The sequence below is a fragment of the Coregonus lavaretus genome, assembly GCF_964263955.1.
Source record: "Coregonus lavaretus genome assembly, chromosome: 5".
Classification (NCBI taxonomy): Eukaryota; Metazoa; Chordata; class Actinopteri; order Salmoniformes; family Salmonidae; genus Coregonus; species Coregonus lavaretus.
The window spans coordinates 30,061,131-30,078,595 of NC_139992.1; the positions used below are offsets into that span (position 1 = coordinate 30,061,131).

The window sequence follows — 17,465 nt, forward strand, 5'->3', positions numbered from 1 at the left end:
TTCACAATGTATACAATGTAAGGCTATAGCCTTGAAATAATTTAAATAATATAGCCTAAATAATTCATTTTCGTTTCGTCTTAGGCTCCCTGTCTGGCTCCTGACCTATTTAGAGTGTTTATATGTTGTTTAATATGACATGTAGCCAATTTGAAATTATGTTTGCTTCTTACATTCACCTTTTCATGTTTTATTCAAATACATTTCATTCAAATCCATATGGTTTGGTTTCAATACAAACAATTGGTAGGTCCAGGTAGTCACAAAAATTGATGGGTGTTGGTTAAATTGTGATTTTTAATGAATGGAGCTTATTTGGAGCTGCAGTTTTTTTTGTGAGCGCGGACATGGAGCGGTGAGCGTGATTTCCAACCGCTCAACTCAGCTCACATGCTCTGTGTAAATATAAACGCAACATGCAACAATTTCAAAGATTTTACTGAGTTACAGTTCATATAAGGAAATCTTTCAATTGAAAAAAAAATAATCTGTGGATTTCACATGACTGGGAATACAGATATGCCTCAGGTCAGACATCCCTTAAAAAAAAAAAAAAAAAAGTAGGGGCGTGGATCAGAACCAGTCAGTATCTGGTGTGACCACCATTTGCCTCATGATGGGCGACACATCTCCATCGCATAGAGTTGATCAGGCTGTTGATTGTGGCCTATGGAATGTTGTCCCACTCTTCTTCAATGGCTGTGCGAAGTTGCTGGATATTGGCGGGAACTGGAACACGCTGTCGTATACGTTGGTCCAGAGCATCCCAAACATGCTCAATGGGTGACATGTTTGAGTATGCAGGCCATGGAAGAACTGGGACATTTTCAGCTTCCAGGCATTGTGTACAGATCCTTGCGACATGGGGCTGTGCATTATCATGCTGAAACATGAAGTGATAGTGGCGGATGAATGGCGCAACAATGGGCCTCAGGATCTCGACACAGTATCTCTGTGCATTCAAATTGCTATTGATAAAATGCAATTGTGTTCGTTGTCCGTAGCTTATGTCTGCCCATACCATAACCCCACCGCCACCATGGCGCACTCGGTTCACAACGTTGACGTCAGCAAACCGCTCGTCCACACAATGCCATACACGCTGTCTGCCCGGTACAGTTGAAACAGGGATTCATCCGTGAAGAGTACACTTGTCCAGCATGCCAGTGGCCATCAACGGTGAGCTTTTGCCCACTGAAGTCGGTTACGACGCCGAACTGTAGCCAAGTCAAGACCCTGGTGAGGACAACGAGCATGCAGATTCGCTTCCCTGAGAAGGTTTCTAACAGTTTGTGCAGAAATTCTTTGGTTGTGCAAACCCACAGTTTCATCAGCTGTCCGGGTGGCTGCTGTCAGACGATCCCGCAGGTGATGTGGAGGTCCTGGGCTGGCGTGGTCACATGTGATCTGCGGTTGTGAGGCCGGTTAGACGTACTACCAAATTCTCCAAAATGACGTTGGAGGCGGCTTATGGTAGAGAAATTAACATTAAATTCTCTGGCAACAACTTGGACATTCCTGCAGTCAGCTTGCCAATTGCACACTCGCTCAAAACTTGAGACATCTGTGGCATTGTGTTGTGTGAGGACTGCACATTTTAGTGGCCTTTTAATGTCCCCGGCACAAGGTGCACCTGTGTAATGATCATGCTGTTTAAGCCGCTTCTTGATATGCCGAGCTGTCAGGTAGATGGATTATCTTGGCAAAGGAGAAATGCTCACTAACAGGGATGTAAACAAATGTGTGTAAAAAATGTGAAATAAATTAGCTTATTGTGCATATGGACAATTTCGGGGACATTATATTTCAGTTCATGAAACAAGGGACCAACACTTTTACATGTTGTGTTTTATATTTTTGTTCATATTTACCAAGTTGGGTACATACTCTACTCTCTTTCATGTAATTACACTGTACCTACCTATTTAATGTGGGGCAGCTAATTTTCACCAAATCCTTTAGAGCAGGGATGGGTCACTTTGATGGGGGTGGAGGCCACCAAAAATCTGAACTCATCATAGGGGACCGCAGTGGCTCGCGGGTCTGCGTACCCTCATCCATACCCACACATGCAGGCAGAACCGGCTCAAGTCTTTTAGGAGACCCTATGTAAAACTTTGTTTCCCACCCACCTTGCGAACAAACATTTTAGCGGCCCCCCTCTTGACAGCAGAGGGTAAAAACTGAAGTTGTAGAGTTATTTTCCTGCAATTGTACACATTTTGCCATGTGGTGTAGAGAGAAAATGTCATTTTAAAGCATGTTTGCTGCAATACTACTCATTTTGCCATGGGGTGGAGAGAATAAATGGAATATGAATTCTGAGTGAGAGTGACTTAAAAAATCAATGGGTTCACCCCGGTCGGTAATTCGACCATGATTTACTACAAGTGTAGATAGCTGGCAGCTAGACTAACTTAACAATCAGAAAAATATTAGCTGACATGGACTAATTGAGTGACTGACATAAGAGAAAAACTGCTGATGCACAACCCAAATTTTGTGTATTCTATTATTCTAACTGTCAACAGTAAGTTGAGACCCCGACTGAGTTCTAAAAAAAGGAAAAAGAACATTGAAATTGATCCGCAGGTGAGGGCCGCCAGTTGCCCATCCCTGCTTTAGAGTTTTGACATTATTTTGATGTCTTCACTTTTTTTTTCCAGAGGTTGGAGGATTCAGTGGAGCATTGTGCCGGATATTACGGATCCTATAGTAAGAGACCTCCCATTTCACATGACTTCCTCTTAGCTTCCTGACTTCACAGGAATTGGCCTGTCGTATTTCCTGCCTTTGGAATGGAATGAGCTGATTGTTTGGGTTTGTTTCATGTAGGAACCGTCAAAGGATGACTTGACTGTGTCTGAAAAGTTCCAGTTAGTGCTTGATGTTGCACAAAAAGCACAGGTACAGTAGTAGCGAACACACACACACACACACACACACACACACACAAACACCACATTAAGACATTTTGGAAAAGTCATTTTGTTGTACTTTTTTCACAGAACCTTTTTGGTAAGATGGCGGATGTATTGGAGAAAATAAAGAAGTAAGAAATAGCTGTTTCACTGTCTTACCATTCTATACTCTTTCCCTCTGAAGTTGGTCTGTATAGTTGATCAAACGGTTTCTCTCTCGCCCTCCCTCCCTCTCTCTCTGTGTGTGTTTTCAGCCTGTTCATGTGGGTGCAGCCTGAGATCACTCAGAAGCTCTACATAAGCCTGTGGGTTGCCTTCCTCTCCTCCTGCATACTGCCCTATAAACTCGTGGGCTTCATGATTGGTGAGTACACGCACACACAAACATACACACAGCCTGCTGCAGCCCTCACACACACACACTGAGTGAAACGCTATGTAACATTCAATATAAAAACCCCACTTTATTGTCTTCATCGCTGCTCAGGGGCATTGTGTCTCCTGGCACACTGATATTCAATGTTTGTTCCTCTCTAAAGCAATTAGTCTTCTCTTGTGTGTTCACTGTTGGTGCCTGTGGAGGCTTTAAGAGGAAGCAGAATAACTGAGACATTTAGTTTACAGCAGACACACATGTTTTATGAAATACATAAAACGTGTAAACAACTAAGTATACCAACATATGTTTTGGTACAATCCATTGTACTTTTACAAGTCTCTAATTTGTTTTTGTTTGTTTTTTTATCTGAAGAGAATTGGCTTTTTAAAGTCTCTCTTTCTTCCCCTTGCTCTCAGGGCTGTATGCAGGGATCAAGTTCTTCATCATAGACTTCTTGTTTAAGAGCTGTCCCAAGCTGAGGGACAAATATGACACACCTCACATCGACTGGAACAACCTACCAACTGATCCACAGCTGAAGGAGAGGACCAACGCTACTATGTCCCGACGGGTGAGGACACACACTTATAAATGCATGCGCAGACGCAAATATATACATTTCCACACACACGTAAGCAACATGTGTACGAATTTTTTTTCCACATTTTGTTACGTTACAGCCTTATTCTAAAATTGATTAAATTGTTTTTTCCCCCTCATCAATCACACAATACACCCATAATGACAAAGCAAAAACAGGTTTTTATACATTTTGGCAAATTTGTAAAAAATAAACTGAAATATCACGTATCAAGTATTCAGACCCTTTACTCAGTACATTGTTGAAGCACCTTTGGCAGCGATTACAGCCTTGAGTCGTCTTGTGTATGACGCTACAAGCTTGGCACACCTGTATTTGGGGAGTTTCTCCCATTCTTCTCTGCAGATCCTCTCAAGCTCTGTCAGGTTGGATGGGGAGCGTCGCTGCACAGCTATTTCTAGGTCTCTCCAGAGATGTTTGATCGGGTTCAAGTCTGGGCTCTGGCTGGGCCTCTCAAGGACATTCAGAGACTTGTCCCGAAGCCACTCCTGCGTTGTCTTGGCTGTGTGCTTAGGGTTATTGTCTTGTTGAAAGGTGAACCTTTGCCCCAGTCTGAGGTCTGGAGCAGGTTTTCATCAAGGATCTTTCTGTACTTTACTCTGTTCATCTTTCCCTCGATCCTGACAATCTCCCAGTACCTGCTGCTGAAAAACATTCCCACAGCATGATTCTGCCACCACCATGCTTCACCGTAGGGATGGTGCCAGATTTCCTCCAGACGTGATGCTTGGCATTCAGGCCAAAGAGTTCAATCTTGGTTTCATCAGACCAGAGAATCTTCTCATGGTCTGAAAGTCTTTAGGTGCCTTTTGGCAAACTCCAAGCGGGCTGTCGTGCATTTTACTGAGGAGTGGCTTCCGTCTGGCAACTCTATCATAAAGGCCTGGTTGGTGGAGTGCTTCAGAGATGGTTGTCCTTCTGGAAGGTTCTCCCATCTCCACAGAGGAACTCTGGAGCTCTGTCAGTGACCATCGGGTTCTTGGTCGCCTTCCTGACCAAGGTTCTTCTCCCCCGATTGCTCAGTTTGGCCGGGCGGCCAGCTCTAGGAAGAGTTGGTGGTTCCAAACTTCTTCCATTTAAAAATGATGGAGGCCACTGTGTTCTTGGGGACCTTCAATGCTCCAGAAATTTTTTGGTACCATTCCCCAGATCTGTTCCTCGACACAATCCTGTCTCGGAGCTCTACGGTCAATTCCTTCAACCTCATGGCTTGGTTTTTGCTCTGATATGCACTGTCAACTGTGGAACCTTATCTAGACAGGTGGGTGTGCCTTTCCAAATCATGTCCAATCGATTGACTTTACAGGATGCACCTGAGCAAAGGGTCTGAATACTTATGTAAATAAGGTATTTCTGTTTTTACGTTTTTATACATTTGCAAATATTTCTAAAAAACTGTTTTAACTTTGTTATTATGGGGTATTGTGTGTAGATTGATTAGGATTTTTATTTATTTAATCCATTTTAGAATAAGGCTGTAACGTAACAAAATGTGGAAAAAGTCAAGGGGTCTGAATATTTTCCGAATGCACTGTATACAATAACGCACACAATGTCATCTCAGAACTTACTCTGGGGGCGCACAAATAACTTGCCCCATAGTGAAAGGAACCAATTCTTTATCCAACCCAAATTTCCCTAACACTAGCCTTCATCCAAATGCTAAATAACTTAACCCTAACCTCATTACAAAAGTATCTATTACAACTGAAGCATAGTTTTTTGTTTTTAAATAATAACCGTAACTGTCAATCCAACATTGTAATTATTTTATCTTATGATGAGTCTTAACCCCTTTTATGTTGAGCCCTTACTTTAAACAAACCTAATTTACCTTGTCACTGCCATGCTCTGTCATCTGTGTATGTGTGTGTGTGCGTGCGTGAGACTGTGTCGAGTGTTTGCGATGACTATCTCAGCCAGTTGGCAGTAATGTTAGTGGTGCTAAATGGGCCTTGCTTTAGTGACTGTCACTATACGTTGTGTTTTGTTTCTCTCTCTCAGCTGTCTGGGTCTGAGAAGGTAGGGACTCTGGTGTGCCTCTGTCCCCTTACGTTACATAGTGCCTGTGTGTGCCACCAGCTAAAACATGTATGTGTGTGTGTGTGTGCGCGCACTGAGTGTGTGCGTGTGGTTCACGACAAACCTCCCAACATTAACTGAGTGTTTGAATAAATGGATCAAAAATGTCAATGCATTTATCCACTTTTAGTGGGCCATAATGGCATAATGTTAAACTCGGTCCAAAAGAGACACTTACTAAGCTTTAATTGAACCAGTCTTAATCGAAACAATTATGAATTCATTTGTGACATTTTTTTATCCATTTTCACAGACATGTAGTAACCAGGTGTTCAGTGTGCTGACACAACCAGCACTGTCAAAAGCAACTTTATTGTGACTAGAGCAGTATACATTATAGTCCGGTTTACAGTAGCACCTTTATTTCCCCCATAGTTTACCTCTAGAACACTAAAATTGTTATTACCTCATATCGATGGTAAGGTAAAACTTTCTAGTGATTCCAATTAGTAGTAGGCTTTGTATAACAATCACTCAAAAAATTTGAATCATTTACCAGGTAACCCTTGAAAAACAGCGCTAACTAGTGTGTCTGAATTACCCAACTATGTAGCTAAGACTTATTCTACTGGTACTCTAAGACTTATTCTATTCTACTTCTAGATAACATTACAAATAGTCCCATCTATCTACTGTATAGCTAGGGGCCTGCCTGCCTGCAGCATGAGGGAGTATATTGTACTGGAGCTGTAAACGGCATGGCCATTTATCTGCAGAGTTCCCTACTCTCACTCCCAGCATTACAAACACTAACTAATCTGCTACTATACCATACTGTCTTTACTGTACACTTACGTCTGATCCCCCCCCACCCTTCTGCCTGAAGTGTGCACTCGCTCACCTCCCTTCAGGGATTTAGCCTTCACTAAAAGCATTGGATAGGTGGGTGTAAGCATGCATAGGCAAAAGACAGGTGGACAATGTTCCACCTTAATTCTATACACTAGTGAGGGGTAATGAACCAGTGCACACTTCAGGGCAGAAGGGTAGAGGGATACCCTTGGAACACAGACAATTAAATAAATTGTTAAGTTAAATAACAAAATGTCCTCACTTAGTTTCATTTCTAACAGAGATGACTGACTACCTACATGTACAGTACTATAGTGTATGTACTGTAAGTGTACTGTGTCTATATGAGTGTGTCTGGGGGGGGGTCGGGGAACTGCTCTGCGCTTTGCACGAGACCCTCACCCTGAGGCTGATGTTAGATAAGACACAAGTTGTTTGCAAGGCTATGTTATGAGGAGCACATACTCCTACTGTGTACAGTCGTGGTCAAACGTTTTGTGAATGACACAAATATTAATTTTCACAAAGTCTGCTGCCTCAGTTTTTATGATGGCAATGTGCATATACTCCAGAATGTTATGAAGAGTGATCAGATGAATTGCAATTAACTGCAAAGTCCCTCTTTGCCATGAAAATGAACTTAATCCCCCAAAAAACATTTCCACTGCATTTCAGCCCTGCCACAAAAGGACCAGCTGACATCATGTCAGTGATTCTCTCACTAACACAGGTGAGAGTGTTGACGAGGACAAGGCTGGAGATCACTCTGTCATGCTGATTTGAGTTAGAATAACAGACTGGAAGCTTTAAAAGTAGGTTGGTGCTTGAAATCATTGTTCTTACTCTGTTAACCATGGTTACCTGCAAGGAAACACGTGCCGTCATCATTGCTTTGCACAAAAAGGGCTTCACAGACAAGGATATTGCTGCTAGTAAGATTGCACCTAAATCAACCATTTATCGGATCATCAAGAACTTCAAGGAGAGAGGTTCAATTGTTATGAAGAAGGCTTCAGGGCGCCCAAGAAAGTCCAGCAAGCGCCAGGACCGTCTCCTAAAGTTGATTCAGCTGTGGGATCGGGGCACCACCAGTGCAGAGCTTGCTCAGGAATGGCAGCAGGCAGGTGTGAGCGCATCTGCACGCACAGTGAGGCGAAGACCTTTGGAGGATGGCCTGGTGTGAAGAAGGGCAGTGAGGAAGCCACATCAGGGACAGACTGGTATTCTGCAAAAGGTACAGGGATTGGACTGCTGAGGACTGGGGTAAAGTCATTTTCTCTGAATCCCCTTTCCGATTGTTTGGGGCATCCGGAAAAAAGCTTGTCCGGAGAAGACAAGGTGATGCTACCATCAGTCCTGTGTCATGCCAACAGTAAAGCATCCTGAGACCATTCATGTGTGGGGTTGCTTCTCAGCCAAGGGAGTCAAATCACATTTTATTTGTCACATACATGTGTTTAGCAGATGTTATAGCGGGTGTAGCGAAATGCTTGTGCTTCTAGCTCTGACAGTGCAGTAATATCTAACAATTTCACAACATATACCCAATACACACAAAACTAGTAAGGAATGGGATTTAAGAATATATACATATATGGACAAGCAATGACAGAGCGGCATGGACTAAGATACAGTAGAATATTATAGAATAGAATGCAGTATATACATATGAGATGAGTAGTGCAAGACATGTAAACATTATTAAAGTGACTAGTGTTCCATTTCTTAAAGTGGCCAGTGATTTCAATAGGCAGCAGCAGCCTCTAATGTGCTAGTGATGGCTATTTAACAGTCTGATGGCCTTGAGATGGAAGCTGTTTTTCATTCTCTCGGTCCCAGCTTTGATGCACCTGTACTGACCTCGCCTTCTGGATGATAGCGGGGTGAACAGGCAGTGGCTCGGGTGGTTGATGTCCTTGATGATCTTTTTGGCCTTCCTGTGACATCGGGTGCTGTATGTGTCTTGGAGGGCGTGTAGTTTGCCCCCGGTAATGCGTTCGGCAGACCGCACCACCCTCTGGAGAGCCCTGCGGATGTGGGCGGTGCAGTTGCCGTACCAGGCGGTGATACAGCCCGACAGGATGCTCTCAATTGTGCATCTGTAAAAGTTTGAGGGTTTTAGGTGCTAAACTGAATTTCTTCAGCCTCCTGAGGTTGAAGAGGCTCTGTTGCGCCTTCTTCACCACACTGTCTGCGTGGGTGGACCATTTCAGTTTGTCGGTGATGTGTACGCCAAGGAACTTGAAGGAGTTGGTGGGCTCACTCACAATTTTGCCTAAGAACACAGCCATGAATAAAGAATGATACCAACACATCCTCCGAGAGCAACTTCTCCCAACCGTCCAAGAACAGTTTGGTGACGACCAATGCCTTTTCCAGCATGATGGAGCACCTTGCCATAAGGCAAAAGTGATAACGAAGTGGCTCGGGAACAAAACATCGAAATTTTGGGTCCATGGCCAGGAAACTCCCCAGACCTTAATCCCATTGAGAACGTGTGGTCGATCCTCAAGAAGCGGGCGGACAAACAAAACCCCACAATTTCTGACAAACTCCAAGCATTGATTATGCAAGAATGGGCTGCCATCAGTCAGGATGTGGCCCAGAAGTTAATTGACAGCATGCCAGGGCGGATTGCAGAGGTCTTGAAAAAGAAGGGTCAACACTGCAAATATTGACTCTTTGCATAAACTTAATGTAATTGTCAATAAAAGCCTTTGACACTTATGGAATGCTTGTAATTATACTTCAGTATACCATAGTAACATCTGACAAAAATCTAAAAACACTGAAGCAGCAAACTTTGAAGACCAATACTTGTGTCATTCTCAAAACTTTTGACCACGACTGTACAGATGAATGGCCTCCATCTTATGTTTCCTCTCTCGATGTGAGAGGCTGTCTACCAGTTTAGTCTCCGAGAATCCGTAGTGGAAGATGGCTACAGTAGTGCTCTGTAATAAAATTATTCCTCCTCCTCCCTCTCCTTGTCCCACCCTCCTCCCCCTCCCCCCCTCCTCCCCTCTAGATTCAGCCTGTGGTGGCTAGAGGTAGCCTAGCAACCGTCCCGTGCGGTGTAAACCTGGATGGTGACAGCACCAGGATTCATAGCACCAAGAAGGGAGCCTTTCATGAGATATTCAACGTCTCAGAAAATGAGCGCCCTCTACCAGGTCAGAGGACTTACTGCACCTACAATATTTTTATTCGTTTTTTCCCTGCCATTCAAATAAATATTGTTTCAATGCATTCAGCCGCTTGATGAAGTAAATCAATATAAATTATTTTTGCGCGTGTGTCTACAGTGTGTGAGAATGGGTGGAGGTGCTGCCTCATCAACAGAGACCGGAAGATGCCAACAGACTACATACGAAACGGCATGCTCTACGTTACAGAGAAGTAAGTAGACCTACCTCATCACACTAGCTTGTCCCTTCAAGTACTTCGTCACAATAGCTTTTCACCTCTAGTGGTCTGCTATTCCTTTTTGGTGTGCTATCTTTACTCTCTGATATGGGTGTAAACAATATGCCACGAAATAGTGCCACTATGTTGCAGATTCTCAGAGCTAAATCCAAGAGCGGATGATTTGTGCTAACTCGTCTCTCCATCTTTCTATCTCTCCTCCTCTCTGTCGCCATCTCTCTTTGTCTCTCAGTTATCTGTGCTTCGAGAGCTCCAGTTCCAAATCGGCCTCCTCCAAGAAGAATAAGGTCATTAAACTGGTGGACGTCACAGATATCCAGAAGGTGTCTATCTACACTAATTCAATATTTTTATCATATCCTTTCCATGTTTTCTGTGATATCACATCCTGATATGCATCTTCCAATAACTGATAGATTCTTTGAAATGAATCTATCATGAATACAATTATCTGATACCATCTCTTCTCTCTCTTGTCTCTGTTCCCAGTACAAAGTGCTGTCTGTCTTACCTGGGTCTGGAATGGGAATCTCCATAGCCACTCCCTCCACACAGAAGGTATGGAAATAAAGACTTATTTGACCTTTTTATTATCCTTCACATATTTATCAATAAATTAAATGTAATTTGTGGATTTCTGTGTCTCCTCCTCAGCCTCTGGTGTTTGGTGCCATGATCCATCGAGACGAGGCCTTCGAGGCAATCTTCACCCAGTACATGAAGATCATGACCACCTCCAGACCACCCTCGGGCAGCCCTGAGCTGTAGCCCTGCTATCCCCATGGACAGAGGCCTGGGCTGGGGTCAGGGCTGGGCCACCTACCCCTGAACCCTCCCTCGCTGGAGGAAAGACAATTGGGGAAAGTGACGGGACACACACCTCTTCTCCTCCCTCTCTTATCTACAGTGACTGGACAATCTTCTCTTCTTTTATGACTGAGAGGTGTCTGTGCGTGCGTGTGTCTGTGCGCGCGTGTGTCTGTGCGCGCGTGTGTCTGTGCGCGCGTGTGTCTGTGCGCGCGTCTGTGTCTGTGCGCGCGTCTGTGCGCGCGTCTGTCTGTCTGCGCACGTCTGTCTGTCTGCGCGCGTCTGTCTGTCTGTGCGCGCGTCTGTCTGTCTGCGCACGTCTGTGTGTGTGGAGGTGGGACTTGTAGTCCAATAGGGATGGTGCACACATTCCTACACTGTCTATGTCGGAACGAGGATGGGGGGATGAAGAAGAGGGGGTGAGGGGACATTATTTTTAACACAGACATCTCATCATAGGAGAAGGAGCTGGCTCTCCTGCCTGCCTGCCTGACTGACAGCGTTCATTCGGTTCAGAGAGAGTTCAGTGTGTGTGTGTGAGCTGCACAGACAGTGTGCGTCTCTACTCACCTGTCTTCTCTCTGTCTTTCTTTGCGAAGTCAGTGTAACTGTTACTGCTGGTCTTGCACGGAACCGTACAGACAGGACGCCGTACGGTAGCTAGATGTTTGTGTAGAAAACAAAAAGCTGTGAGAACGTTGAGCCAACATCTGAACAACGTTCAACATGACAAGAAGCCTTTTCCATTAGTTTACATCGTTGCTGTGGATTTTCTGTGGAGACACTCACACATTTCAGCAACAAACCGTTTGCTTTCAGGTGTCTTTTTGCATATGATGTATATGTGTTATACTTTCAACACTCACTACTGAACTGTACTGTGTGTCATGTACAGTAGTGGGGACCTTGGTGATGATGTTCATTGTGAAATGTTTTCAAATGCCTTTCTTTTGAATTCCGCTTATTTTTGTGATAACCAATGGAATGATGAGGAACTGGACTTGGTTAAAGTAGGTCCTGGATCGTGTTATAAAACTAAAGCACACTCACTGTTAGAGAGAGTCATAACAGACCTAAACCCTGAATAATGTGTCTAAACTGAAGGTACATAGTTTAAATGTAACGTAGCTGGTTCAGTGAACTAAACGTGTGTACTGAGTAACCCTGAGGCCTAAAACCTAAAGATGAGTTAATGCCTTGGCTTTAGTCCAGTAGGCTAACACATTCTTATGGTGCATACTGTAGGTCACATAAACATACTAATGATTTCGTGGTGTCTCAAGGCCCAGTACCTGTGTTACTTCAGTCTTTAGTGACATGTTATGGTATAGTAGTACTATAGTAGTTCTACGGTAATACCACTAATACCAACCTGTAGTATTAACACTGGAGTGGTAAGATGTGTACAATGTGCTGTCCTGTTCAGAAGTAATTTAACTTGGTTAACTTGACTAGTAACTAGTTAACTCCTGGACTAATTATCTCAGTATTTCAATGCAAATCGAGTCAGTCAACTGGCCTGGTTCTGTAGTATTCATTCACAATAGGATGAAGAAGTTTGAACTGAATATTTTTATGTCACTTTATTATTGTCACCATTCTGGATTAAAAAGCTGGTCTTTTATTTCTCAGATAGGTTTGATATGTAGAATTGTAATTAATGCCAAACCAAGTGGATGTGGACACTTTCTGTGTTTTGTAAGATGACTGGAAGAGTTATTGTGGACATCTGGGCATATTTCTGGTCTATCGTTTGCTGCAAATGAGAGAGTAGATTATACCATCCTCTCAGATTATTTTTTGCCTCAGCACAACAAGCTAGTCCCCTAAAAAGCATTAATCTTCCCACACTGTTAACAAGCCCGTATAAACTGTGTCAGTTATTGTCTTACAAAACCCAATCTCCAGTTGTTACGACTGGATACGAAATTTAATTTCTATGGATTGTCTATTGTCTAAGGAACTCATGCTGTTAGTGTGTTGATTGAATGATTGTCTGACTGTACGTTACTGTAGTCTTAATGCTGACCTGAAGCCTCTCTTAGTCGATTAGTAACAACAACTAACTTTTAAATCTGCAATCAGGGTCTGTCCTAAAAGAAGCACACAGAATGTATTGTGTTACTGCTGTAAACTCCTAGTTTAATTTTTTTGTTGCCAAAACGTTATTTTTTCTTTTACTGCTCGCCATACTCTGCCTACACTGTTTACTGAAGGGTTAAAGGTTAAAAACCTTAATTGATTTCTTGTTGTTCTTTTGTTTGGAATGCCGGTTTGAGCTCCTAGCCCACAGGTGGAGTTATGAAGACTGGAAAGATATCTTCCTCTTGCGTTTGAATTACAGTGTCAACTGTCAGCTTTTAAATCTGCTCAGACTGGTTTTAGGACAATCTCTGCTGCTCACCTTCATCCCAACAGCAAACGTAAGCCTGATCCCTGATCTGTTTATAATGCTTTAATAGCTAAAGCTAAAGTTTAGCTCTTCTGTTGAGTTTGTTGTCATGGCATACACTGTACATGTACTGTACTGAGTAGCGTGGTAATGAAAGTCAGGAGTTGGATCAAGCATATAGTAACAGATCTGGGACCAAGCTAACAGTAGACAGACGGTGACATCAGAGAACATTCTAGTCAGATTATATTGTATGTCATTCCCACTGCAAAAAAACGTCATTGATCGTTCTAATGGTAGTGCCGTGCAGTACATGGTAAAATCATGATAATCTTTTAGCTTTTTTTGGATCACTCACAGGCCTTCCTTATAGACAGCAGAGGTCATCATGGCGACTCCGAGAGCTGCTGTCCTCTGGTTTCTATTGGTCTCTACTTCTGTGGTTCTCGTTGCGTTAACCAAGTATTAGTTCTAACTCAATGTAAATGTTAGTCAATTACTTCATGATATTCCCATACAGTATATCACTGCAAAGTTCAATATACTGCAGTCATCTGACAGTTGTGGGTAATTACTTGTCATCTGTGTGTTCGAGGACTAAAATGACTAAAGAGGAATTTGTATACAAAAACGTGATGTACACACAAATCCAGTTTTTAAAGAGAAGAATGTCTATTGTAAAATATGTGATGTACATTTTTTTTAATTTAAATAAATTGGATTAAGTATTTGCCCTTCTCTGTATTGTCATCCTTTGTACTACACCTATAGATAATTATAAGTGTAATGTTAGTCATTCCAAATGAACACGGAGGTACTGTAGGAGGAGATTGTGTGGTCCAGTGCTGACTGCAATTCCCACATTCGGCCACTTGATGTCACTACAGGACAGATGGATGGAGGCTGATAATGACCCTTACAGACACTAGAGGGCAGTGGCAAAGGCTGTGGAATCAGGTGAATAACTCTCAGAAGATAGCCCTATTTGGTAAAAGACCAAGTCCATATTACGGCAAGAACAGCTCAAATAAGCAAAGAGAAACGACAGTCCATCATTACTTTAAGACATGAAGGTCAGTCAATCCGGAACATTTCAAAAACGTTAAAAGTTTCTACAAGTGCAGTAGCAAATACCATCAAGCGCTATGATGAAACTGGATCTCATGAGGACCTCCACAGGAATGGAAGACCCAGAGTTACCTCTGCTGCAGAGGGTAAGTTCATTAGAGTTACCAGCCTCAGAAATTGCAGCCCAAATAAATGCTTCAGAGTTTAAGTAACAGACACATCTCAACATCCACTGTTCAGAGGAGACTGTGTGAATCAGGCCTTCATGGTTGAATTGCTGCAAAGAAACCACTTATAAAGGACACCAATAAGAAGAGACTTGCTTGGGCCAAGAAACATGAGCAATGGACATTAGACCGGTGGAATATTATCCTTTGGTCTGGATGCCAAATTTGAGATTTCTGGTTCCAACCGCCGTGTCTTTGTAAGACGCGGTGTGGGTGAACGGATGATCTCTGCATGTGTAGTTCCCACCGTAAAGCATGGAGGAGCTGGTGTGGGGGTGCTTTGCTGTTGACACTGTGATTTATTTAGAATTCAAGGCACACTTAGCCAGCATAGCTACCACAGCATTCTGCAGCGATACGCCATCCCATCTGGTTTGGGCTTAGTGGGACTATAATTTGTTTTTCAACAGGACAATGACCCAACACACCTCCAGGCTGTGTAAGGGCTATTTTACCAAGAAAGAAAGTGATGGAGTGCATTAGATGACCTGGCCTCCACAATCCCCCGACCTCAACCCAATTGAGATGGTTTGGGATGAGTCGGACCACAGAGTTAAGGAAAAGCAGCCAAGAAGTGCTCAGCATATGTGGGAACTCCTTCAAGACTGTTGGAAAAGCATTCCAGGTGAAACTGGTTGAGAGAATGCCAAGAGTGTGCAAAGCTGTCATCAAGGCAAAGCGTGGATATTTGAAGAATCTCAAATACAAAATATATTTTGATTTGTTTAACACTTTTTTGGTTACTACATGATTCCATATGTGTTATTTCATAGATTCGATGTCTTCACTATTATTCTACAATGTAGAAAATAGTAAAAAATAAAGAAAAACCCTTGAATGAGTAGGTGTGTCCAAACTTTTTACTGGTACTGTATATACTCTACATGGTTGCACAATGTTCCCAATACCACATAGCCTTTGTGAAATATGTTCTGAAATGCTGAAATAGACCTATGACCACATGAACTGGTTTCAACAGGCTTCCCGTTGCGACGACCACAAAGATCCATCTGCTAGCCCCGGCCCGCTAGCACACGCAAAAAACATCTGTGCTTCCTTATAGCCTGTGCTGTAGCACCAATTCAAACTGCTCTCGGAATCACATATTGCTGTTCACTGGACCTTATGATCACTCAGCTGCACAGCTGATGCCTGCTGGACTGTTCCTTTACACGGTACCCTGTCCTGTTAATCTGTTTAGCCTCATCCCAAACTTTCATCGCCATTACCAGTTGTTGTCTTAGCTCTCTCAAATAACACCTGTGATTGCTTTATGCCTCTCTCCCATGTCAATATGCCTTGCCTATTGCTGTTCCAGTTAGTTCTTATTATACAATTTCACTGCAAAGCCCCAAGTCCCTCTCAAACTGCCTCAAATAACTCCTTTGTTATATCCCCCATACACGCAGAGACCGGCTCAATCGGTGCCTCCAGTGATGCTATCTCTTTCATTGTTACCCAACGCTTAGGTTTACCGCCACTGTACTCATATCCTTCCATATCCTTGTCTGTACATAATGCCCTGAATCTATTCTACAACGCCCGGAAATCTGCCCCCTTTATTCTCTGTACCCAACGCACTAGAAGACCAGTTCTTAAAGCCTTTAGCCGTATCCGTATTCTAGTCCTCCTCTGTTCCGCTGGTGATGTAGAGGCTAACCCAGGCCCTGCAGCCCCCAGTATCACTCCTACTCCCCAGGAGCTATCATTTGTTGATTTCTGTAACCGTAAAAGCATAGTTTTTTTGCATGTTAACATCAGAAGCCTCCTACCTAACTTTGAGTTATTCACTGCGTTAGCACACTCCGCCAACCCTGATGTTCTAGCAGTGTCTGAATCCTGGTTTAGGATTGCCACCAAAAATTCAGGAATTTACATCCCCAACTACAACATTTTCTGTCTAGATAGAACTGCCAAAAGGGGTGGAGTTGCAATCTACTGTAGCGATAGCCTGCAGAGCTCTATCATACTATCCAGGTCTGTGGCCAAACAGTTTGAGTTCCTACTTCTAAAAATCCACCTTTCCAGAAATAAGTCTCTCACTGTTGCCACTTGCTACAGACCCCCCTCAGCCCCCAGCTGTGCCCTGGACACCATATGTGAATTGATTGCCCCCCATCTATCCTCAGAGTTCGTACTGCTTGGTGACCTAAACTGGGATATGCTTAACACCCCGGCCATCCTACAATCCAAACTAGATACCCTCAATCTCACACAAATTATCAAGGAACCTACCAGGTACAACCCTAAATCTGTAAACATGGGCACCCTTATAAATATCATCCTGACTAACTTACCCTCTAAATACACCTCCGCTGTCTTCAACCAGGATCTCAGCGATCACTGCCTTATTGCCTGCGTCCGTAAAGGGTCCGCGGTCAAACGACCACCCCTCATCACTGTCAAACGCTCCCTAAAACACTGGATGGATATCGATCTCATTCCGTCAGTAGAGGATGCCTGGTTGTTCTTTAAAAGTGTTTTCCTCTCAATCATAAAGAAGCATGCCCCATTCAAAAAATTCAGAACTAAGAACAGATATAGCCCCTGGTTCTCCTCAGACTTGACTGCCCTTGACCAGCACAAAAACATCCTATGGCATACTGCATTAGCATCGAATAGCCCCCGCGATATGCAACTTTTCAGGGAAGTTAGGAACCAATATACACAAGCAGTTAGGAAAGCAAAGGCTAGCTTTTTCAAACAGAAATTTGCATCCTGTAGCACTAACTCCAAAAAGTGTTGGGACACTGTAAAGTCCATGGAGAAT

The 17,465-nt window shown here is 43.2% G+C and overlaps 1 protein-coding gene across 1 annotated transcript in view; it reads left to right on the forward strand.

The window, feature by feature from the left end:
- Positions 1–14,130, forward strand: part of LOC311129130 (GRAM domain-containing protein 4-like) — an 86,365-nt gene extending 72,235 nt beyond the window's left edge. Inside the window, exons 10-19 of the mRNA XM_084161422.1 lie at positions 2,667–2,715; positions 2,836–2,907; positions 3,009–3,052; positions 3,176–3,285; positions 3,717–3,871; positions 9,804–9,948; positions 10,081–10,174; positions 10,434–10,524; positions 10,691–10,759; positions 10,856–14,130. Of these exons, the coding sequence (XP_084017548.1) occupies positions 2,667–2,715; positions 2,836–2,907; positions 3,009–3,052; positions 3,176–3,285; positions 3,717–3,871; positions 9,804–9,948; positions 10,081–10,174; positions 10,434–10,524; positions 10,691–10,759; positions 10,856–10,969 (943 nt within the window). The 3' untranslated portion in view covers positions 10,970–14,130. The remainder of the gene's footprint in view (positions 1–2,666; positions 2,716–2,835; positions 2,908–3,008; positions 3,053–3,175; positions 3,286–3,716; positions 3,872–9,803; positions 9,949–10,080; positions 10,175–10,433; positions 10,525–10,690; positions 10,760–10,855) is intronic.
- Positions 14,131–17,465: the final 3,335 nt, after the last annotated feature.